Source organism: Pseudophryne corroboree, chromosome 1 (assembly GCF_028390025.1).
Source record: "Pseudophryne corroboree isolate aPseCor3 chromosome 1, aPseCor3.hap2, whole genome shotgun sequence".
NCBI classification, from domain to species: domain Eukaryota; kingdom Metazoa; phylum Chordata; class Amphibia; order Anura; family Myobatrachidae; genus Pseudophryne; species Pseudophryne corroboree.
In genome coordinates, this window is record NC_086444.1 from 53088170 (window position 1) to 53112347 (window position 24178).

The following is a 24178-nucleotide window of genomic DNA, read 5'->3' on the forward strand; positions in this document are numbered from 1 at the left end:
GCCGGCATACCATACTGAACCCTTGAGAAACATGGTGCAAAAAGAACAAACGTACTGCGACCCACTGCAACTAGACACTTTATAGTGGTCTTTTAGGAGCTAATATCTTATTGGCTTTTATGTGTTACCGTACGTGTGTTTTACTTGCACTACTTTAGCAAATCAGCCTCAGAATGTTATATGCACAGTCTTTGTTCAGTCTGAAAAGTTCTCGTTGACACTTGGAAATGATATCGGAGGTCAGACCCAAAATAGTCCAAGATAAGGACAAAAAGCAATATCCTGTAACGTGTTCATTACTGATCAATATATAAAATATATTATTTCCCCAGTCTTTGATGTCTATTTTAGTTATGTTCAGGTACGTTGATGATATCAGAATATAGTACTTTCTCACAGTTCTTTTGAAAAATAGCTCTAATTAGACTATGTTTTACGTCTATCTCACAGTCTATCAGTCTCTTTTCTATGTGTATTTAAAACTGTTTTCCCCATTACTTAAAATTACATTACCAGTATATTTGTATGAAGAATATTTCAAAACATTTGTTGAGTTGTACGTAAAGGTTGTAATAACTGCAGTTGTGTTAAAATATATTTTATCTTCAATACTGTAACATTGTATTTCTACGGGGGGGGGGTTTATAAAAGTTGAGATAAAGTAGAGAGAGAGATAATGTACCAACCAATCAGCTCCTAACTGTAATTTTTCAAAAACAGTCTGTAACATGGCAGTTAGGAGCTGACTGGTTAGTACTTTATCTCTCACTAGGCTTTGATAAATGTCCTCTCTAAGTATGAAATGTAATGCCCCTGTTCAGATTTATTTTTAAAAAAGAACTTGACAGCTAGATTCAAAGACTAAAATTATTCCCTTTACCTTTAAGACAGGGGCTTAGTGGTAACTAATACTATCTACTAAGCCTTGGAGAGAGATAAAGTGGATGGAGGTAGAGTACCAACCAATCAGCTCCGAACTGACATTTTTCAAACACAGCCTGTCACATGGCAGTTAGTAGTTGATTGGCTGGTACTTATCCCCAGCCACTTTATCCTCACTCCAAGGTTTAGTACATAGACCCTTAAATATTTCTTCTGTGACTAGTAACAAACATAGACATAGGGCTCTGTGTACTAAACCTTGGAGAGAGATAAAGTGGACAGAGTTAAAGTACCAGTCAATCAGCTCCTAACTGTCATGTTAGAGGCTGTTTTTGAAAAATGACAGTTAGGAGCTGGTTGGTTGGTACTTTACCTCCATCCACTTTATCTCTCGCACAATGCTATATGTACATCTGGGTTACCCCTAGTGACCAATCACATGAATGCTTTCATTTTCTACAGTGCAATGAGAAATGATAGTTATCCTCTGATTGGTTGCTATGAGTTACAGCACATTTGTACACATAGGGGGTCATTCCGAGTTGATCGCTATCTGCCGTTGTTCACAGCGCAGCAATCAGGTTAAAAATCGGCATTTCTGCGCATGCGTATGCTCCGCAATGCGCACGCGCGACGTACGGGTACAAAGGCATTGTTGTTTAGCACAGGTTCTAGCGAAGTTTTCAGTCGCACTGACGGCCGCAAGAAGATTGACAGGAAGGGGGCGTTTCCAGGTGTCAACTGACCGTTTTCAGGGAGTGTTTGCAAAAACGCATGCTTATCTGAAAAAACGCAGGCGTGGCAGGGCGTTCGCTGGGCGGGTGTATGACGTCAAATCTGGACCCGAAAAGGCTGAAGTGATCGCAAGCGCTGAGTAGGTTCAGAGCTACTCAGAAACTGCACAAACTGTTTTTGCAGATCTCGGCTGCACATGCGTTCGCACTTCTGCTAAGCAAAAATACACTCCCCAGTGGGCGGCGGCATAGCGTTTGCACTGCTGCTAAAAACTGCTAGCGAGCGATCAACTCGGAATGACCCCCCATAGTCCCATGTTAAGAAGCTTTGTTGTTCTTTAGAAAGATACATTTGCTATTTTTTTGTTGTTGTACTTATTACAATGAAAAGAGAATCCTGTCTGGATGTCATTTTGGCAATTTCCTAATTACTAACACATTGTTTAGTTGATAGTAAATAGCATTTAACAGCTTTTACAGCTGAGAAATAATGGTACATGTACCCCCCAGACAATCATTTTAAAGTAAAAAAAAACCTTTCTAAAATGCAAAATAAATATAAAATACTGAAATGTTAAAATAAGACCTATTAAACGTTTCCACATTAAAGCTTGCATATAATGGTTTGTTCGTAACATTTTCACAGTCTGATTGCTATTATAAATATTACCCAAAATAAATACATGTGCTTCACTGCTTGGTTGGATTAACATTGATCGTTCTGGAATATCAGGGTGTCTCCGATATTCCTGATTGGTCATAAAATACATGAAAATGAATATTTAGCAGCAGATGTATGAATGAATGTTAAACAAACATTATTTTTCTTCTATAAAATACTTTCAACTACTGTCATTCTCCATTTAGCGGAAAAAGGAATTCTTTCTCTGTTGCTTAAATTTGACAAATACCAAACATTACAAGGTACGGATAAAGGAATCTACATTCTAGGTCATGAAGTACATTTCCGTTTTTGTGTTGTTGATGAATATTCAATTACGTCTGGGCACTTTAATAACAATTGGCACTTCATGTTTTTTTTGTGTTGGTTTTAGGCACAATGTGACAACGTGAGCTTCGTCAGTCCTTCTTTGTGCATTTTATAGAGCAGTTTAAACTCCGCAGGAAGCTGGTGAGATTCCTGCCACTTGGTGGTAAACTTTGTTCCTTTCTTGTCATAGTAATGGTAAGGAAGATCCTTGTCTGTGTTTGGATCCCAACCAAAGGGCCAAAATCCATAGAGGTGTATTTCTTCGCAGATGGAGGAGGCTAGGGTGTACATCAGGATGCCAGTGCTTAGCCTTTTAGGAGACAAATGCTTGTTTTTCCAGTACCTACGAAACAGTAAAAATAGTTACATGAACCTATCCAAACGGGTGAGAACCTTTTTAATTAATATGCATGTGTTTAGAAAATGCTTTGCAAGGAAAATATATCTTGAAAGTTACTTCTTATTTACAAAGATGTCCTGGCTACATCAGAAGTGGTTGCAGAAATAGGTGAATTATGCGTTACAATTAAATACATCCCTGTGATAGTAAATGGCAAATGTTTCAATATCACTGAGGGTGGAGGCAGATTTAACAGATATCTGATGGTGCCTGGTAGGCAATTACAGAGAATCAGGGTTCATCATTAAATATAGGAACCATTTAGGCTTCTGGAAGTGAATCTAAGCGGATAAGTGGGGTTTAGTATGTCTTGTTGACATTTAACACGTTTACAGTTGTGATCTAGGGGTCTATTCATTAAGAAGTGAAAAGAATGGAGAAAAGGACCAATAGAATGGAAACCAATCAGCTTTGAAGGAAGCCTTTATCAGGTACATTCTATTAAATGTAAGGGAGATGCTGACTGGTTGCCTTTGGCAACTTCTCCACTGATCTGTTTGTCCACTCTTTCCACTTGAATAGACCCCTAGACTCCAGAATGTCTACAGAGTACATGTTATTGCAAGAAGAATTAACCACCTGCGCTCCTTGCTGAAAATCAGGCTGCAGAAATTAAATGTGACTTCCACCAATCACTAAAACACAATATAAACACAAAACCAAATTCCTGCGCACTGATCAAGGGTATAAGACACTCTATGTTAGATGTCTATAGGTGTAAAACCTATCTAGATTTAACTTTTAGAAAAATCAAGAGAAGTCCCAGTAAAGTCAATTGTAAAAGCAGTCAATATTCAGAGATTTTACAGTCAGTACTTGTACTGATCTCCCTTAATTATAGAAGATCAGAAAATTGAAGCAATGTCCCAATGAAATTTTGACAGTCAAAGATAAACTCTCTTATCTGGTCTCGTCCTAGGTCTACCAACCAATTAGAAAAGGTAAACGTGGTAAAACTTGTACTCAGTCGGCCCCGTCGTTTTCAATTCTTTGTCAATGTCCTCAAATATGGTACATGAAAAACAAATAATGGGCGATCATAGTGCAGACTTATACAAGTTTATTTGGACACGTTTACAATTAAAAAATGACTTAGCATGCGTACCCTCAGTGACCTTCAGTAGAAGGCACAGTAATTGGCATATAGGGGTAATTAAGAAGCTTCCCCTATTAAGCTTTACCTTCACCGAGTCCTGGGCCGCAGTAAATACCTACTGTTTACCCCTATATGACTGCCTTTACAATTGACTTTACTGGGAATTCTCCAGAGTACGTTATGTTCATGATGTCAACATGCATGAAGTCCACTTGGAACATGTCAACAAGTCACTCTAACCCTAATGCTAACCCTACCTATAAGATTGGTAATATTGACAATATGACTATATAGACAAGTTATTATATGTTGACATTTTAAACATGGTCCTAAACAGTCATTTTTGACGTGGTCACTGCATAACGATAAGTTCTGTGTGCTGCAGGCGTGAAGAATCTGGACGGTATCTATCATAAAAGAAACTTAATGGACTTGTGTCACTTTTGCCAAGGATATCATTATAGTAGATGATAAACTGCAACGCATGTTAATTTTGCAACCTGTATTGAAAGTACATTTTTCTGGACAACCACCTTTATGTTGTCATTTAGTTCTTTCTATTTAAACTACCTAAAAAAATTGGAATTTGCTTGAATATTTAATGTTATAATAGTCATTTTGTGATTAGTTTTTTCCATTCACAGGAGGGAAATGTTACCAGTGGAGTACCCCAGGGATTTGTACTTGGACCAGTAATTTTTAATATCTTTATTGGTGACATTGCAAATGGCATTAAAGGGAAAGTATGCCTTTTTGCAGATGACACAAAAGTATGCAACAGGGTAGACACACCAGGAGGGGTAAAACAAATGATTGAGGATCTAGGTAGACTACAGGAATGGTCAAGTGTGTGGCAATTACAGTTTAATGCCAAAAAATGCAAAATCATGCACTTGGGTCTCAAAAATACAAAGGCTAATGGCACTATACTGGAAACAACTGAGGAGGAAAGGGATCTAGGAGTCACTATTTCAGGCGACTTAAAGACAGGTAAGCAATGTAACAAAGCAATGAGGAAGGCTAGTCAGATGCTTGGTTGCATAGGGAGATGAATCAGCAGCAGAAAGAAAGAAGTAATAATGCCATCGTATAGGTCATTGGTACGGCCTCATCTAGAACACTGTGTTCAATTCTGGAGGCCATATCTTCAAAAGGATATTAATACATTAGAGACTGTACAAAGAAGGGCAACTAAAATGGTGCATGGCCTACATCACAAAACATACCCAGAAAGACTCAAAAAAAATCTCAATATCTATAGTTTGGACCAGAGAAGGGAAAGGGGGGACATGATAGAAACTTTCAAATATATCAAGAGCTTTAACAAAGGGCAGGAGGGAAACATTCTTCAAAAGAGAAGCAATAGGACACGAGGACATGCACTGAGACTGTAGGGAAGTAGGTTCAGGGGAAATTTGAGGAAAAAGTACTTCACAGAAAGAGTAGTGGACAAGTGGAATAGCCTCCCATCAGAGGTGGTAAAGGCTAGGACAGTAGAGCAATTTAAACATGCATGGGATAGACATAAGGATATCCTTACAAAGAAATAAGGATCAAATAAGGTTTGAGGTAAAAATATGGTAAAAAAGGGGCAGACTAGATGTTCCAAGTGGTTCTTATCTGCCGTCATATTCTATGTCTCTATGTTTACCTGTACACAAGAGAGTCATACCTGCTGTATTCAAGGATTTTTTTTCAACCATATTCAAATCTAATTGCAAATACATATTTTGCTATTAAAACAAATGTTTTAAAACATGGGTGTAAGTGCATCTGCCATACGTGGGGTGCAATCACTCGGCTAACTTTTTGGAATTCCCTTTTGCAGTGCGCATGTATGAGCTGAAATAGGTAATGCATGCATATTATGCATCAGTGAAATCTTGGAGTACAAAACCTCTGCTACAACTGCCTGGGTACTGTGCATGCTCAAACCGAAACAGCTCATGCACGTGCACAATGATCTCCAGGAGACTTCGGACGCCTGATGCAGGTGTGCATAAGGTGGCATTTTGTTTTTATTTCAAACTGCGGAAAGCATAACCTTTCACAATTTGCTGAATTGAAACCAATTTGCAGCCCATATACCAGACTGTGGGCACTGTGGTACTATGTGAGTATGAAGCGTCAGGAGAAATCAATGATTTATTTGCGGTCTTGTTAAATAAGGAGAAGCCGTGAAATCAGATGGATCTCTGTGTATGCACAACTCAGAACTGCTCGCAAATCTGTCTACATGCCTTCATCGCGACAACACTATAACCCATAAAATCGTGCACCTGGCTACGGAACTTGCGTAGAGTTCGGAAAGGGAACTCTGCAACAGCCCATCTTGTTTAAGTGTTATTTACAGAACTGGTAAGTTAATTCCAATAAATGGAAAATTAAAACGCTTTATATATTGTATATATATATATATATATTTTGATATATTGCATTAAATTTGAGTTAACGTCATTATAACTATTGCACGCCAAGTTTCATCTCTACTGAAACTGTGCCATGAGCTGGGCAGATATTACATTTCGCAAAATCGCAACCAACGTCGACCGTTGTTTGGTAATCTCTGTGAGGGTTTCTCCAGCTCCGGCAACAAAGACTCAATAAAGGTCGGCCAATGAAATTAGGGCCTGCCATGTGAGAGGACTATAAAATGTAATAGATGGATTGTTGTAATAAAAACTGGCAAATCAGATTTGCTGGGGTTACAGATCTTGATGAAATGCCAAATCACATTTAAAAACCACAGTTAGAATCTGACAACGGGAAAACGAGAATGGTGAAATAATTTCAGATTATTAATGTGTCACATAGAGGTTCGTCAGGCCGCTGTGGACATCAAACAAAGTACAGGTGTCAGCCATTATTGCTCCGCTCACACAAAGCTCACACAACAAGTAAAACATATATATATATTTATATATTGATTGTATAGGACCTGGGAGTGGTGAGTGCAATGGTTTTGCTCGCCAAACCTAGGAGTCGTGAGTGCAGTGTCCGGACCATGGGGGTTATTCCGATTTGATCGTAGCTGTGCTAAATTTAGCACAGCTACGATCTTCTTGCCTGACATGCGGGGGGACGCCCAGCACAGGGCTAGCCTGCCCCGCATGTCAGTCCGCCCCCCCTTCCCGCAGAAGTGCAAAGGCATCGCACAGCGGCGATGCCTTTGCACTTCAAGAGTAGCTCCCGGCCAGCCCAGCTTTAGCGAGCTGGCCGGGAGCTACTCTTCGCTCCCTGGCCCGCAGCGGCTGCATTGGCCGGACCGCGCCCAAGAAACGGCGGCCAAACACTGCCGTTTCGCACCCTCCCGCCCATCGACCGCCTCTGCCTGTCAATCAGGGAGAGGCGATCGTAGCGCAGTGACGGGCGGCCATGCGCCAGCGCACTGCGCGGTTCTGACCCAATCGCTACGCTGCAAAAAACTGTAGCATGCGATCGGGTCAGAATGACCCCCCATGTGCGGGGCTGCGCCGGTTGTGTGATGTCACGCGCAGCTGCTGCCACCCAAAACATGGCGGCCCCAGCAACTGCCTTCGCAGCGCATGGGGCTACCCTTAATATGCGGGCGCTGTTTAGTGATGCACTCGCATTTTAGCGGGGGAAAGGACCCGGCATGCTAGAGAACGGAATTGTAGTTTTGCGTTTTTTTGCAAAACTACAACTCAAGCTGAATTACGCCCGCAGTCTCTAGTACAATACACAACTACCATAAATACTGCACATAGGGGGTCATTCCGAGTTGTTCGCTCGCAAGCTGCTTTTAGCAGCTTTGCACACGCTAAGCCGCCGCCTACTGGGAGTGAATCTTAGTTTATCAAAATTGCAAACGAAAGATTAGCAGAATTGCGAATAGACACTTCTTAGCAGTTTCTGAGTAGCTCCAGACTTACTCGGCAACTGCGATCAGTTCAGTGCTTGTCGTTCCTGGTTTGACGTCATAAACACACCCAGCGTTCGCCCAGACACTCCTCCGTTTCTCCAGCCACTCCCGCGTTTTTCCCAGAAACGGCAGCGTTTTTTCACACACTCCCATAAAACGGCCAGTTTCCGCCCAGAAACACCCACTTCCTGTCAATCACATTACGATCACCAGAACGAAGAAAAAACCTCGTAATGCCGTGAGTAAAATACCTAACTGCATAGCAAATTTACTTGGCGCAGTCGCACTGCGGACATTGGGCATGCGCATTAGCGACTAATCGCTCCGTTGCGAGAAAAAAATAACGAGCTAACAACTCGGAATGACCCCCATAATTGTACATGGTCTAACAACACAATATCATCTTTGCCGGGATTATTGTAGTCTAGTAGTAATGACATCAGTCCTCCCACTTACTAAGTATTCACGTGTAAATTATCTACAGAGACTAAGGGGTCTATTTACTAAGCCTTAGATGGAGATAAAGTCGCTGGAGATAAAGTACCAACCAATCAGCTCCTAACTGTCATTTTTCAAACACTGCCTGTGGCATAGCAGTTAGGAGCTGGTTGGCTGGTACTTTATCTCCGTCCAAGGCTTAGTAAATAGACCCCTAAAGGTGGGTGCACACGGAGAGATCCGTGCTTAAATGCTAAGCAATCTGACTAGATCTCTCCGCGTATATGCCCCACAGTGATAGCGATGCGCGGCCCAGCGCGTTGCTATCACCGGTGCTAGATTGGCCTGCATGCAGGCACAATCTAGCACATCGCTCATTTCACCGCTGGGTGACATGAGCGCCCCCTTCCTCGCTCGGAACACATCTCTGGGTCATCTCCCCATGAGTACTGGCCTTAAGGTCGGAATGTAACAGTCTCTAGTTTTGAAAAAGTGGCAATTTCTTTTCAAGTTCAGATTAAGAATCGCAAAACGCAGAGTTCACAAGTCACCATGAAAACACCACATAAAAAGCCAAAGAATAGAGACGCTAGCTATCTGGCTAAAGCATTTGGGAATAAAAAATAGTAAACAAGAAATGTGTGGGGGAATCCCTTTCTTCCAGTGGATCTCAACTATTCAGCATTGGGTCTGGTCCTTTTGGGGCTCTCCCTGGCAGGGGCGGATTGGGATGGAAAACCAGCCTGGGAAATCTCTGGAAGCAGCCCTAATAGGGGTGGGGTCAGTTGAGGGGTGGAGCCTAAGGAGGTGTACTAAATTACTGATTTATAGTGTAAATAATAGGTGTCCCAGATCCAAGGGATTTTATGGCAAGCCTGTACAATATATATATATATATATATATATAGAGAGAGAGAGAGAGAGAGAAAGACAGAGAGAGAGAGAGAGATAGGGGAGTCTGTGTTTACAGGCAGATGCAGGGAGGCACAGGAACCAATGTCTTGGGACCAATCACTCTGCCCCATACCTTACCCTATGTGTCATTGGTGATTGTGGGACAAATGTACGCGGGGGTACAGTGGGACACACGTACATGGGGAGACAGTGGGACACACATAAGCGGGGAGACAGTGGGACACATGTACGCGGGGAGACAGTGGGACACACATAAGCGGGGAGACAGTGGGACACATGTACGCGGGGAGACAGTGGGACACACATAAGCGGGGAGACAGTGGGACACACGTACGCGGGGAGACAGTGGGACACATGTACGCGGGGAAACAGTGGGACACACGTACGCAGGGAGACAGTGGGACACACGTACGCGGGGAGACAGACACACGTACGCGGGGAGACAGTGGGACACACGTACGCGGGGAGACAGTGGGATACGTACGCGGGGAAGAAGTGGGACATATGTACGCAGGGTGACAGTGGATCATGTACGCGGGGTGGCAGTGGGTCATGCACACAGTGGGATGTATGTACGCAGGGTGGCAGTGGGTCAGGCACACAGTGGGACATATACAGATGGGGGTGTGGTCTGCGCTCCCTCCAATTGGAATTTGTCTTTATGGGATAGGTTATACCAGTGCAGCCCAGGTGCCTATGAGGAATTCTTTTCAAGGGTTCCTCGTTAAGCAATCGCAAATACAGAAAAAACAGGGACCTGTGGCGCTACTTGATATCTAGGAATTCAGTAATACATAAAAAGTTTAATTATAAAAATCTGTTTATTGTAAACAAAGACAAAACGAAAATCAGTGTTAGATAAGCATATAAAAATGAGAGACAGCAATACTTTTATACCAATGGTTGTGGCTTAATAAGCACCCCACAGCACCTGTCTGTAATTATAAAAATTCACTGCTCACACATTTTCTTGTTCCACATTAATTAATATGTGGATCCGGGTATTGGCAAGTGAGTTTCTTTGGGTCCGATGTTTGTAAAAAAGGTCTCTCACTTGCATGTCTTCGTCCCACTCGGGACTCCTGATGTTTTCACCTTGGGCGGTGTGTCAGTCTCTCCCCGCGGTCGCGATGTTGCTGCAGGCGCCTGCAGTGCTTAGTCCCTGACGAAGCCCGGCATTCTGAAGCCGAGTGAAACGCGTTGGACACCCCCCCTCACATCCGCCCCCAACCCAGAGTTCCAGATCCCCTGGCAAGCGCTGGCCGCAAGTACAGAGAGGACCGAGGAAGAAGCACTGCAGGCGCCTGCAGCAACATCGCGACCGCGGGGAGAGACTGACACACCGCCCAAGGTGAAAACATCAGGAGTCCCGAGCGGGACGAAGACATGTAAGTGAGAGACCTTTTTTACAAACATCGGACCCAAAGAAACTCACTTGCCAATACCCGGATCCACATAAAGAAATCCTCCTTTTTTGCCGCAGAAAGGAGAGAGAGCGCGCTCTCTCATTTGGACCCAGCACACAGGGCCCTCCTCCTCAAATAGGAGAATTTATCAAGTGTTCTTACTAAGTGTTTTTTACTAAGTGTTTTTCGACTGCATTATATCAAGTTATTATCATTTGCTTTATCAGAATACTGGTACATTTATTTACTTGAGACATATACATCTATTTTAATAACCACCACCGCTTTACACTAACAGCATCACTGAGACTCGGATGCTTTATTAATTAATGTGGAACAAGAAAATGTGTGAGCAGTGAATTTTTATAATTACAGACAGGTGCTGTGGGGTGCTTATTAAGCCACACCCATTGGTATAAAAGTATTGCTGTCTCTCATTTTTATATGCTTATCTAACACTGATTTTCGTTTTGTCTTTGTTTACAATAAACAGATTTTTATAATTAAACTTTTTATGTATTACTGAATTCCTAGATATCAAGTAGCGCCACAGGTCCCTGTTTTTTCTGTATTTGCGACACAGTGGGACATATATACGCAGGGTGGCAGTGGGTCATGTAAGCGGGGTAGCAGTGGGTCACCTACGTGGGGTGGCAGTGATTCATGCACACAGTGGGACATATATACGCAGAGTGGCAGTGGGTCATGTAAGCAGGGTAGTAGTGGGCCATCTACATGGGGTGGCAGTGGGTTATGCACACAGTGGGACATATATACGCAGGGTGGCAGTGGGTCATGTAAGCAGGGTAGTAGTGGGCCATCTACATGGGGTGGCAGTGGGTTATGCACACAGTGGGACATATATACGCAGGGTGGCAGTGGATCATGTAAGCGGGGTAGCAGTGGGTCACCTACGTGGGGTGGCAGTGGGTCATGCACACAGTGGGACATATATACGCAGAGTGGCAGTGGGTCATGTAAGCAGGGTAGTAGTGGGCCATCTACATGGGGTGGCAGTGGGTTATGCACACAGTGGGACATATATACGCAGGGTGGCAGTGGATCATGTAAGCGGGGTAGCAGTGGGTCACCTACGTGGGGTGGCAGTGGGTCATGCACACAGTGGGACATATATACGCAGGGTGGCAGTGGGTCATGTAAGCGGGGTAGCAGTGGGTCACCTACGTGGGGTGGCAGTGGGTCATGCACACAGTGGGACATATATACGCAGGGTGGCAGTGGGTCATGTAAGCAGGGTAGCAGTGGGTCATCTACGTGGGGTGGCAGTGGGTCATGCACACAGTGGGACATATATACGCAGGGTGGCAGTGGGTCATGTAAGTGGGGTAGCAGTGGGTCATCTACGTGGGGTGGCAGTGGGTCATGCACACAGCGGGACATATGTATGCGGGGTGGCAGTGGGTGATGTACGCGGGGTGGCAGTGGGTGATGTACGCGGGGTGGCAGTGCGTCATGCACACAGTGGGACATATGTACGAGGGGTGGCAGTGGGTGATGTACGCGGGGTGGCAGTGGGTCATGCACAGGGTGACAGTGGGTTATGCACATGGTCTGCCAGTTCTGCCAGTCACCATATTACTGTGCCCCAACCCCTGCTGGTCCTCTCAATCCATGATTAGACACTGACCTGAAAGCCCTTTTTCAAGTGGAAACGGATGTCTCCCCATCAGCGTCCAGTCCTGCGGCTCCCAAGGCTATGTGTAGGAGGGAGTCGGCTCTCTAGGAGGCTGCCAGTGACTGCTGTTTTGCTGGCTGCGCAGGGGTCCTATTCAGAGCCAGGCACACCGCTAGCTTATCCTGTATAGCAATGGGTGTCCAGCACAACTTGTGGTAACCGGCGGCATCTGCACATGGTGGGTGGTCTGGGGAACCAGCCATGCTGCTCTGAACTCCGGATGGCTCCACCCCTTCTTTACTATAGCCGGCGCGGCCAGTGTGATACACTGAGCCAGCGCTGGTTTTCATGCAGCCTGGCGGCCAGCCCAGGACACCGAGAGGGGAGGGGAAGGTTGGCACATTAGAGCCAGCCAAGGGGGAAGTGATCCGGCGTCCCGGCATACCAATCTGTCCATGCTCCCTGGTACCACTGGGCCATGGGTACTAGCTTAAATAATAATAATAGTAGTAATAATAATAATAATAATAATAATAATAATAATAGTAGTAGTAGTAGTAGTAGTAGTAGTAGTAGTAATAATAATAATAATAGTAGTAATAATAATAATAATAATAATAATAGTAGTAGTAATAATAATAATAATAATAATAATAATACAAGCTAAGATACAACCAATCAGGACCTAGGGAGACACTGATTGGTTGTCTTATTTTGGAGATAAGACACAGACCTAATTTGAATTCATTGCATTTCAGGGGCTCTTAGTACCCAGTTGCAATCTGGTGATTACAATTTTTGGATGGCGTTTTTTGGAGAGAAAAAAATTCACCAATTGGGCGCTACATTGTTTATTTAATTTTATTTTATTTTAACAATATGGCATCACTTTTTAAAGTATTTTAACAAGGGGGCAGTCTTTTATGATTGACTATGATAAGGGCAATACTTTATTAGGACGATAGTACTTTATTCTGTTATTTACGGGAATAATACTTTATTTTAGAAGTACAAACTGTAATAAAATGAAGTTAATAAAGGGACACAATTGACATTATTATTTGCTCGGTGCATACAGCTTAGGGGAGTGTCCCTACCAGAGTGCCGGAGCTGATGCTGCATAGATTGGAAGAAGGAGGTGCCCTGCACACATTTAAATAAATTATTTAATAACAAAAGCAACATTGTGTAAACTGGCAGCTTCATTTCTCACCCTCCTAATTGATGGTGAACGGGACAACTCAACGGAAAATCACAGCGATTTGCAGTGACTTATAAGTCACCATAACTTTGCAGGCTATTACATTCCACACCAAGTTGATTTACAGGATACTTTCATATTGAAAACTACTAACAGGCTTGCTGTAGACAACCATTGGAAATGGCATCACCTGACGACCTGTTTTGTTTCCTTCAGACACAATCGACAATTGCTTGTACCTCTCAAATACTCACAAACATCGTCATGCAAAAGTCTATATATAGCCCTATGTAACACTATCCACGCCATACAAGATGCAGTTTGCTATAATACACATGCTTACATATGTCTGTAGATATTTATTTCATTGCAGAAGAAATTACAGGTTCAGTCGTTATTAGGTCTAGTTTTAAGGCTCATTATATGGAAACATTACTTATTAAAAACTAACAAACATTAAAAAGATTACTTCTATGTCTGGATGATGCTTGGTTCATATATCTTTGTTTGGAAAAACCATGATAGCGTGAAATTGTAACATGTTAAGATGGCCACTAGGGACACTGTTCCTTTATAGTCTAAAGGCCCATACACACGGTGAGATTCGGGCTATGTCCGATTCTCACTATGCTACAGGGGCTAGGTCGACATCGCAAGCACATAATGAGTGTGCTTGCAATACTGACTATGGGGGTCCTTCTGACCCGATCGCACGCTGCAGTTTATCGCAGCGGTGCTATCGGGTCAGAACTGCGCATGCGTCGGTGCATGCCAGACGGCCTTCGGCCGTTACGTTCGCCTCTGCCTGATTGATAGGCAGAAGCGGTCACTGGGCGGAGGGGGGGGTGGCGGTGTTTGGCCGCCGTTTTGTGGGCGCGGTCCGGCCAACGCAGGCGTGGCCAGGCCGAACTGGTAGCGGGCTGCAGCCACTGCGGACCGGAGAGCGACGAGCAGCTCCCGGCCAGCACGCTAAAGCTGCGCTGGTCGGGAGCTACTCTTGAAGTGCAAAGGCATTGCCGCTGTGCAATGTCTTTGCACTTCTGCATGGGGGGGCGGCACTGACATGCGGGGTGGGATAGCCCTGTACTGGGCATCCCCCCGCATGTCTTATATCAAGATCGTAGCTACGATCATCTTGGAATGACCCTCTATGTGCGATTTTGGCTAAGTGTCAATTTTGACTGTCTCTTCTATAGAGATAGTCAAAATTGACTTGCCTGCACAGTCTATCTATGCTTGCGATGCCGACCGCGCGGGACCGCGCATCGGCATCGAATCGGGATCGCAAGGTGACATTCACCTTGCGATCTGCACTAACTTTTCTTACAATTACTATATAGTCAAAATCGTAAGAAAATATCTCACCGTGTGTACACACCATTAGGCTGGGTAAATACTAGAATGATATCAGCACGAATCATACATATTGCCAAGTGCGTATGACCAATTGCGCGCTCCCGCTGGTCGCATGCAACACCTTCTGGTCGACCATGTGCACGGCCAATACATCAGGCAATGTGTACCGACAATCTTGCATGGTCAGGACTATGGTGGCTAATCCCGGGATCGGAATCATCAGGATGCTGGGATTTTGGGCAAAAATTGGCCAGGATTCAATCCCATGATTGGAAACTCCAATCCCGGGGATTTCAGGATTGGCCAGACCCTTTGTTTTTTCAAAGCCAGGCAGCGTTGAGCATCCTCAGGAGGCACAGACACTGCCGGCTCCCCCTGGTGAGCTCTCCCTGCCCCCGGCTGTGCGCACTGCGCAGTGCGTTGTGAAGTAAGAGGTCATGCTGTGCAGCCTGCCGCCCAGACCTCATCGCCTGTACTATCCTACAGCAAGAGGACCCACACTCCCACCCATCTGGATGAGGGTGAGTTATGGGGGCTGAGATGGACTGGACAGGGCAGGATGGGGTGGGGGTGGGGGTGGGGGGAGTGAACGACACACATTGAAAAGAAACATTCCCTGGTAGCCCGGGATTAATCATTTTTCATTCCCGATACGGGATTGAAAAAATGGCCCGGGATTGGCCACCGTAGTCAGGACTGAAGGGAATTCGTCTCAACTATTGGCACCATTAATGGTTGGCCTGATGTGTACCCTGACTTTTCACTTTATCTTGACTACCAGTACTGAAGTATGGAGTACATATTTTGCTTTTAGAATGAATCATAGTCTCTCACCTGTTCACATGCTGCATGATGTTTCCAGGCCAAGCCAGCTGGACTTTTAGCTGCTCTCGGTGCTCAACAAAAAAGTCAACCAGTGTTCTTGTGACTGTGGCAGAAGTGTGGAAGAAAAACGCTGGGATCCATAGTATGGCCTCATCTAGCTTTTTTAAATTTAAGAAGAAATTGTTCCGATCCTGTATGGTCAGGAGGTTGTTGTAATACTTTTCCAGGATACTTGGGTTAAAGGTCGTCAGATTGGTCTTCCTCCCGACATCCTTCTGGAAGGCTTCGGTCGGAGCAAAGTTGCAGCGAAAGACAAAGTCGGCCCGGTCTATTTCAGGGCCACACTGACTCTCTGTGAGGATGCCGCTGTTCCCGATCACAGCGCAAATGTTATAATGCTTGTTGACAATGGGCGAGGTGTCTGGAAGAAGCAATCGGAAGTTATTGCTGATCGAGAACACGTATTTATGACTGGAGTAGTCGTAATGCATCAGCTGTCCTGTCCTTACACTGTTCTTTGTCAGAGAAAAATTTCTGATTACGTCCACGTTCTGCAGAATTTCCATCCTGGAAAAGAAAAAAAAAGAGCAGGAATCCCAGTTATAGTTATTCCCTTTTAGGAAAGTTATTCCCGGTGTTCTCATGTGTCCCCATTTCCCCAGGATGCTCGCCCCTTTTCACTAGACAGCTTTCACGTGCAGGAGCTGAGTCGGACGCTGCCGCATCCGTCTGTGTCTTGTGGCGTCTGACTGTACAAGGACTGAAATGGACGCTTTATGCATCTTTAGACGCTGTAATACCATCTGGTGTGTCTTTAGACACAACCAACAGTCCCACCATTGATACTTGCACCTACCCCATGCTAGATTCTCCATCAGAGTATGACCTTCTATGTGAACCATTATTTGTTTGAGTTTGCAACCAGTTCTGCTACACATCCACAACAATTCCAGAACACACACATTAGACAGACCATCTTCGTGCATTTCAGAAGCCACCTCCAAGTCACCACCCAGCACATTTCCAATGCACTTTGGATATAGTGCATCTCAATTGCAACTGAGACTTTGTGCGTACACACCATAGGACCAGCGGTGGCTCGTTAACTGTCTGGCCGGGTATGGCTGATCTCTTCCCATCTCCCTGCCCTTCCAGGGATTGGCGGCTGATGTGACTGGGAGGGAAGACTTAAGTCCGGAAGAAATGGGAGATTGGTCTTAAATCCAGGGGCGGGGCTTAAATCCAGCACTGGTAAAGTACAGGCTGACTTCTAGGGACTGCATTGGCTGCAGCTTCTAGAAGTCAGATTGGGCAGCCAGTACAGCAGCCAATGAACACATCAGCCAACTGCAGGTGGCTTCGACACTGCATGTAACTCAGAATCAGGCCCATAGAGTTTATAATTATATCTGGTATGACTTTTTATGCATAGGGTGTACAAAGGTACATTTCAAGAGCTCACCTCTGCCGTGCAAACGCTGTCCGGTTGAAGATCCACTTGGCTGGTTTTTCTTGCAGTTCTTGTGTCAGAGAGTTTGTAATGGGAACAAATGAGGGATCCAGAAACTTCATTGCAAACTGCGACCTGGCAATATATAATGAGATAAAATTTATGCACAGATAAATATGCAATAACTGTGAGATATGTGAGACACAGAGCAAGCAAGGCTAGATTATGGGTGGAGTACAAAGGGTTATGGGAGGAGCACACATGATTATGGGTGGAGAACACAGTATTATGGGTGGATCACAGAGGATTATGAATGAAGTATCTAGGGTTAAGGGTGGAGCACACAGGATTATGGGTGGATCAAAGAGGATTATGGGTGGATCACAAATGGTTATGGGTGGAGCACATGTGATTATGGGTGGATCACAGAGGGTTATTGGTGGAGAACACAGGGATATGGGTGGATCACAAAGGGTTATGGGTGGAGTACATATGATTATGGATGGATCACAGAGGGTTATGGGTGGAGAAAACAGGGTTATGGGTGGAGAACACAGGGATATGGGTGGAGCACAAAGGGTTATGGGTGGAGTACATATGATTATGGGTGGATCACAGAGGGTTATGGGTGGAGAACACAGGGATATGGGTGGAGCCCAAAGGGTTATGGGTGGAGTACATATGATTATGGGTGGATCACAGAGGGTTATGGGTGGAGAAAACATGGTTATGGGTGGAGAACACAGGGATATGGGTGGAGTACAAAGGGTTATGGGTGGAGCACATATGATTATGAGTGGATCACAGAGGGTTATGGGTGGAGAACACAGGGATATGGGTGGAGCCCAAAGGGTTATGGGTGGAGCACATATGATTATGGGTGGATCACAGAGGGTTATGGGTGGTGAACAGAGGATTATGGATGGAGAACACAGGGATATGGGCATGCACATTTTACCACTGCTGCACACTTCCTCAATCTGGTGCAGCAGCATAATAAGTCGGCACAGGGTCCTTCTCTTTCTGCATGGCTGATCCCAATTCTTTGTTAAAGAACAAAAAGTGATCTACAGTATGTAGGTAGCACTTGGAGGTAGGTAATGCATACTTACACTGTTTATGTGTGGAGAGCAGAGCGGCCTGCTGCAATCAGATCATAAATCAACCTCTGACCAATGTCCGCTGTGACTGGCTGGAAGGTCACAGTGGGTGTCTCTGACATACAGATGTGTCCTCATACATCTTGTCTGAATACGCCATGCAGTGGGAGATGCCTGGGGGGGTGAGTGAGCTAAGAGGTCCCATGCAACTCCATTAGTGTTTTTTGTTTGCCAAAAATGTATCTTATTCACAAAACTATGTGAATAGTACACACAAGCAGACTCTGCTGATTAAAATGATATGTGGCATGTATCTGCATATGAAATGATAGGTTACAGTGTTTTCCAGGAAAACACTGTAACGTAGCATTTCGTATGCAGATATAGGTGCACACAGAATATAGGCATGCTGCATATCATTTTAATCAACAAAAGCTGCTTGTGCATTCTGTTTGAACCGTTTTGCGAACAAGATGCATTTTAATGGAAAAAGTTGCACGAAAAGATGCTCAGCGCAACTAAGTCATGCGCGTCTTGAAGAGCTGTTAAACATGCATGGAGGCTAGATGTCAGTGAACACATATTATCTCACACCAGCACAAATTAGTTGCTTTGAGTTACCCCAAAAATTTAATCTGATCTTAATTTGCTGGACATGTTGGTCTCTAAAGAGCAGTACAGATGGTGTAATGGTTAGCATTACTGCCTAACAGCACTGAGTTCACGGGTTCGGTCCCACCATGGACCTAATTGTGGAGTTATATATTTATCCGTGCTTGTGTGGGTTTCCTCCAGGTACTCTGGTTTCCTCCCACAATCCAAAAATATACTGGTAGGTTAGTTATCTCCCGAAAAAAAAAAAAATTGTGTGTCTGCATGTACTCGGGCAGACCTGGGCCGTCAAATTCGATGTTTCTATGTTCAAAGTGGGAATGAAATTTCTCACCACAATGTTCTGCTGCCCACATACCCAAGAATTAAGAAACAACACTGGTAATTTCCGTATGCAATCTATGGGGTGCGAACAAAATTGGCAATATTGTGGCAACAACGAGACGGAGTTCAGACTGTCCCAATGGCACTTTGAGAACATTAACCATTAGGGGCCAGGTCAATTACATGGGCAGATCGCGTTGTGCGTCTTCCATACTGTTACGATAGTCCAGATATGCTCGCACCTCTACGGGCTGGCTGTGAACAGAATAAGCCTTCCGGACATAACAATCAAAACCCACTTCTGTGGCTAACTGATGGGCAGATTTATGAAGCTCGGTGAAGTGATAACGTGGAAGGTGATAAAGGACCAGCCAATCAGATCCTAGCTACCATGTCACAGGCTGGGTTTGAAAAATGACAGTTAGGAGCTGACTGGCTGGTGCTTTATCACCTTCCAATTTATCACTTCACTGATCTTAATAAATCTGCCTTCCTTGACACAAACACACAATGTGAAGAAGGCTTGTTCTCAAAATCTTAAACTTATTTCCAGCAGCTCCTATGGTTCAATGGATGTGTGAGGTATTTAGTTTCATGACAAATGAAAAAAAAAATCTTGCTGAAAGAGTACTAGATAATTGGAACAAATAAGCAGTGTATGTAGTTGAATAAGGATGTAGCAAGGGGACAGGTGGCAATTTCTGGCTGGGAGTTGAGAGGAAGTGAACTGGCATGGTGGAAGTATTGCCAAATGGTTTGGCAGCTGTAGTCTCCAGTAGGATAGGCAAGGTAATCAATATTCCTTTCCTTATAAAAAAAAAACATGCTATATGAGGATTCATGTGGCCAGTGACCTCCTGTAAACAGTTATATAGATAATATACACATGGTAGCACCACCCTAGCACTATTTCTCAGGGGATGTAATCACGATCCCGGCGGTCGCGCCATGCTCACCGCCGGGATCCCAACCGCCGGTATCCCAAATCCAACCCTCCCTCAGCGCCATCTTGTATTTGATTCAAATGTGCTATAGAATACAGTATTCCTGGCCCCAAGGCAACTGTACCAAGTATATAAAAATGTTTGGTATAAACTACAGGTTCTCAAACTCGGTCCTCAGGACCCCACACGGTTCATGTTTTGAAGGTCACCTGTAGATTTTTAAAATGTGACAGTTGGTGATACACAATGCAGCTGCCGGGTGACCTGGAAAACGTGGACCGTGTGGGGTCCTGAGGACCGAGTTTGTGAACCACTGGTATAAACTACGCTGACAACAAACCATTATTGATAAAACTCTGGAGATAACAGAGTGGTGGTGGTGAAATCTATAAACCAGCAACTTGGATAAAAACAAAACTTTGAAGATCGTTTGATAGAGTAAGGCCATGGCTGGCCTAGAGAAGAGTGAGCCTGAAGACAGACCACAGACAAGATCAAGACAAACAAAAGCAAGGTTAACAAACTTACACAATTTTAATAGTATTAAACTAAATGTTTTTAATTAGTATAGGGTCCTTGCATTTGCAGACTACATATTGGAATAGGCATTATGAATGGTAAATCCTGGATAAATTTATATAATATGTCAGTATTAGGAATGGGTTTGGGGCATGGCCAAGCAGCTTCCATGCATCATTATTGTAACACTTCTTAGTACCTGAATTGCTTTTCACTAAAGTAACACATTTTCTAACACCCTAATTACTACTTCTCACAGATAGAACACTTTTATTACTGAGCTGCTACTTCTTATTAATGTAACACCTTTTACTGCTACTTCCCACTAGTTTAATGCCTTTGGGTGGTTGGGTTGTGCTGGCCCGCGGGGTCCCATGCTCTGGACTTGAAATGTATGAATGTTAGGGACCCACCATATGAGGTCACTAAGTCGTGGTAGGGGGGGGGGGGGGGGGCATATTTTTTTTGCCCACAAGATATGCTAATAACCTAAATTTTATTCCATTTTACGTCAAGTTTATTAGAATTGTTCTGATTGTCAGTTTTCTTAGTGTTAGGTGCATTTTCTTTTCTTTTTCCTGTGTTAAACTAATTGTACCTAAGTGTGACAATAATATAATGCAAATCCATTAGTAATACACAAAGACAACATTATAAAGTGATATAACTGCTATATTCATATGCTGGAGTTTTGCATTGTTCCCTGCTTCCCATATGTATGTAATTACTGTATATATTGTGTAGTAGGATGAAAAGCTGATCAAAATTTCACAACAGTTTAGCAAATGTACTTGTGGAGCAATTGGCAGCAATTAAATAGTTCTTCACCAGCTGTTACAGCACAATAACTTGTGTTACTCAGAAGCACTCCAGTTGTTTAGCTTAATCTGTTTGAACCAGAGGATTTATACAATATCCATGATTGAAATTGTGGTCACGCTGCTGGTAAATACTAGAATTACATCGAAACATGCACTCCAGCTGCCAAATGCCAGATTTTGACCATTTTAAAGGTACATTCTCTTAAAGGGCAGTATTGGGTTCGTTAAAGGGAAACTCATTTCAATTCTGAGAAATATTTATTTTGACTGCAGGGTGCAAATAAAGTGCTCATAAAACCAAAATGTGATTTTTTTTTTTATTGTGGACCTAGACGAAGTGAATTACCCCAATAAAACTATTCAATTTGCAGGAGCTCTCCAGGAGATATAAATAATACATATGTCAGGTTTACAGGACTCCCTGGCTGAAAAGCATTACCCTTTGTTCATTATTTATCAAATTATCCCTTAAAATGATCCAAGCAGACTGAAACATTCATTAAAAAAAGACAAAAATAGACTTGGAAAAGAAAAATATATAGTTGATCTTTTGTGTGGATTCCAAAGGATACTGTCTTTGAACAATGATTAATTCTGATGATAATGCAAAAGTAGCAAACTGCATCTATTGTTGTATATTCACCTATATTTCCACGCACACTGTGCACAAGTGTTTTACTTCTGTCTATTGCAATGCCCATATTGGATGTGTGGTCAACTGCAGAACTTTTCTCATGCAAAAGGAAAACTGAGTTTGCTAAATGCTGTTCATATTTTTTGTTCTTGGGACTTTATCAGCACACGTAGAACACGTGCACATATTTTGACAGCAGACACCCACAATATCATTACACATTGGATGTAAGTGTATACATAAGAGAGTACATATGTCACAAAACTTATCAGGGACTCGGCAGGTGCCTGGTCCAGTCTAGTGGTACCATAAACTTCTGTAGCTCCTATTGGGAGCGGTAGAACCCTACCTTGCATTTTAACTATGCATCATAAATAAACAGTGTTGGACTGGAGCATGAATGGCCAACCGGGGGGGATGCAACGCTAGGGGTCAATGCTTATGGGTGTGGCCAGTCTCCAGAGGGGGTGTGACATGCTGATGCAGAGGCTTGGCCAATCATTAGAGAGTGCATAGTCTGGGCCCCTTGATAAATATGTAAATACTGCTAGTCCATGCATGATAATGTACCATATTAATAACAGGAATGCTATAGAAAAGACACCAAAGTCCTGTGTAGTATAAAGTAACGTATGTATAAACGTATAATTCAAGTGCACAGTCTGGATCCTGATCCCTAGAGGAGGGAAGGGGGGGTGCCCTCAGGCAGTGGGGCCCACCAGGGGTTTCCCCTGTACCTCTGTGGGCCAGTCCAACCCTGTAAATAACTATTAACTTATAAAGCCTAGAGAATAAATAAAAAGCATATTAAAATTACATTTATTGTATTTTGTAGTTCGGTCATCATTGAAAATAATGTTCATTTCCATAGAGATAATGAAAAACTAGGTGGAACTTTGGGTACGGGAACAGCTTCATCAGGATTCCCTGTTAGCCAGGTCGGTCAGTACCCTGGAGAGCACCCTGACATTGTACACTCAGCTCAGCAGAATAATATACATTCAGCACCTGGGACAGCTACAGACTAACCTGACTGCTAAACCTGCAGCACATTGCTAAACCTGCAGCACATTGCAAATCTGGGAGATCCCCTTTTCCTCCTACCAGCTCCAATATTATTTTGCATATTATTAAATCATCTTCTTTCTTCCATTCCCTAATGTATGACAATTACTGTGATACAGGAGCTCCCAATGCTACTATGCCGGCCATATAATGATGTCATGTATATAGGGGAGGAGCTGCGACTGAGTGACATCATGCATGTGGATCTCACCAGCAATATGACCTCCTTATGATGAGAATCAGGGTGTCCCCCACCCTGCACAGGGAGACGCATGGAGCCTCGGTGCGCATGCGCAAAGCGGATGGCCCTGGAATATATATCAGGCATGTACCGTGATGATGATGTGCAATCTCAGCAGCACTGTGCCAAGCAAGCCGGCTACGTGCACAAGGGTGGAATAAGCATGCAAAAGACATAAAGACACCCCCAAAGCCCAAATCCACCCCTATCCCAATCACATACCCATGCAATGTTGCAAAGGGGGTGCACTTACCGAAAGCCGGCGTGGAACATGTACATTCTGGGGCCCCCGGCGCTGGCATACTTGGGGGTGGTGAAGATATTCTCCTTCTTCAGAGACACGTAGCTGATGAGGGACAGGATGAGCAGAGCCACGCTCAGCATGACCAGACCCAGGACACTAGCCACCCGGACCATCTTGCAAATTCTCATCCCTGGGGAGAGCCAGCTCAGTGCAGCGCAAGAACTAGGTCGGCTGGAGAAGGAGGAGGGGGGGCAGATGCACAAGTGGGGGGGTTGGGGGAAAAAAAGCAAATTGCTGCAAAGATAATCCACATAGGACGAGGTAGAGCCGCAGCCAAAAGGAGATTTACAAATAAAATGGAGGGCTGAGCTGCAGAGTGGAAATGGCAGCTGTGCTCATATCCCCCCTCATTGTGCACACTGCCAGCCTTCCCTCACCCTCCAAGACAAATGTGACTGGAA

General features: G+C 44.0%; 1 protein-coding gene across 1 annotated transcript; it reads right to left on the bottom strand.

The window, feature by feature from the left end:
* On the bottom strand, window positions 1–23984 carry ST8SIA3 (ST8 alpha-N-acetyl-neuraminide alpha-2,8-sialyltransferase 3). Its single transcript, XM_063959696.1, has 4 exons — window positions 23727–23984; window positions 17226–17348; window positions 15773–16330; window positions 1–2950 (listed from the first exon to the last, which is right to left on the bottom strand). Exons 1-4 carry the CDS (start codon window positions 23903–23905, stop codon window positions 2668–2670), a joined length of 1143 nt encoding a protein of 380 aa, XP_063815766.1. The 5' UTR covers window positions 23906–23984; the 3' UTR covers window positions 1–2667.
* Window positions 23985–24178: the final 194 nt, after the last annotated feature.

Bases quoted from the DNA above. Each gene is read 5' to 3' on its own strand.
- ST8SIA3 (XM_063959696.1), bottom strand. From the start codon at position 23,905: ATGAGAATTTGCAAGATGGTCCGGGTGGCTAGTGTCCTGGGTCTGGTC. The intron at 17,349-23,726 runs GTAAGTGCACCC...ATATATTGCCAG, and splicing joins ATGTTCCACGCCGGCTTTCG to GTCGCAGTTTGCAATGAAGT. The intron at 2,951-15,772 runs GTGAGAGACTAT...ACTGTTTCGTAG, and splicing joins ATCATGCAGCATGTGAACAG to GTACTGGAAAAACAAGCATT.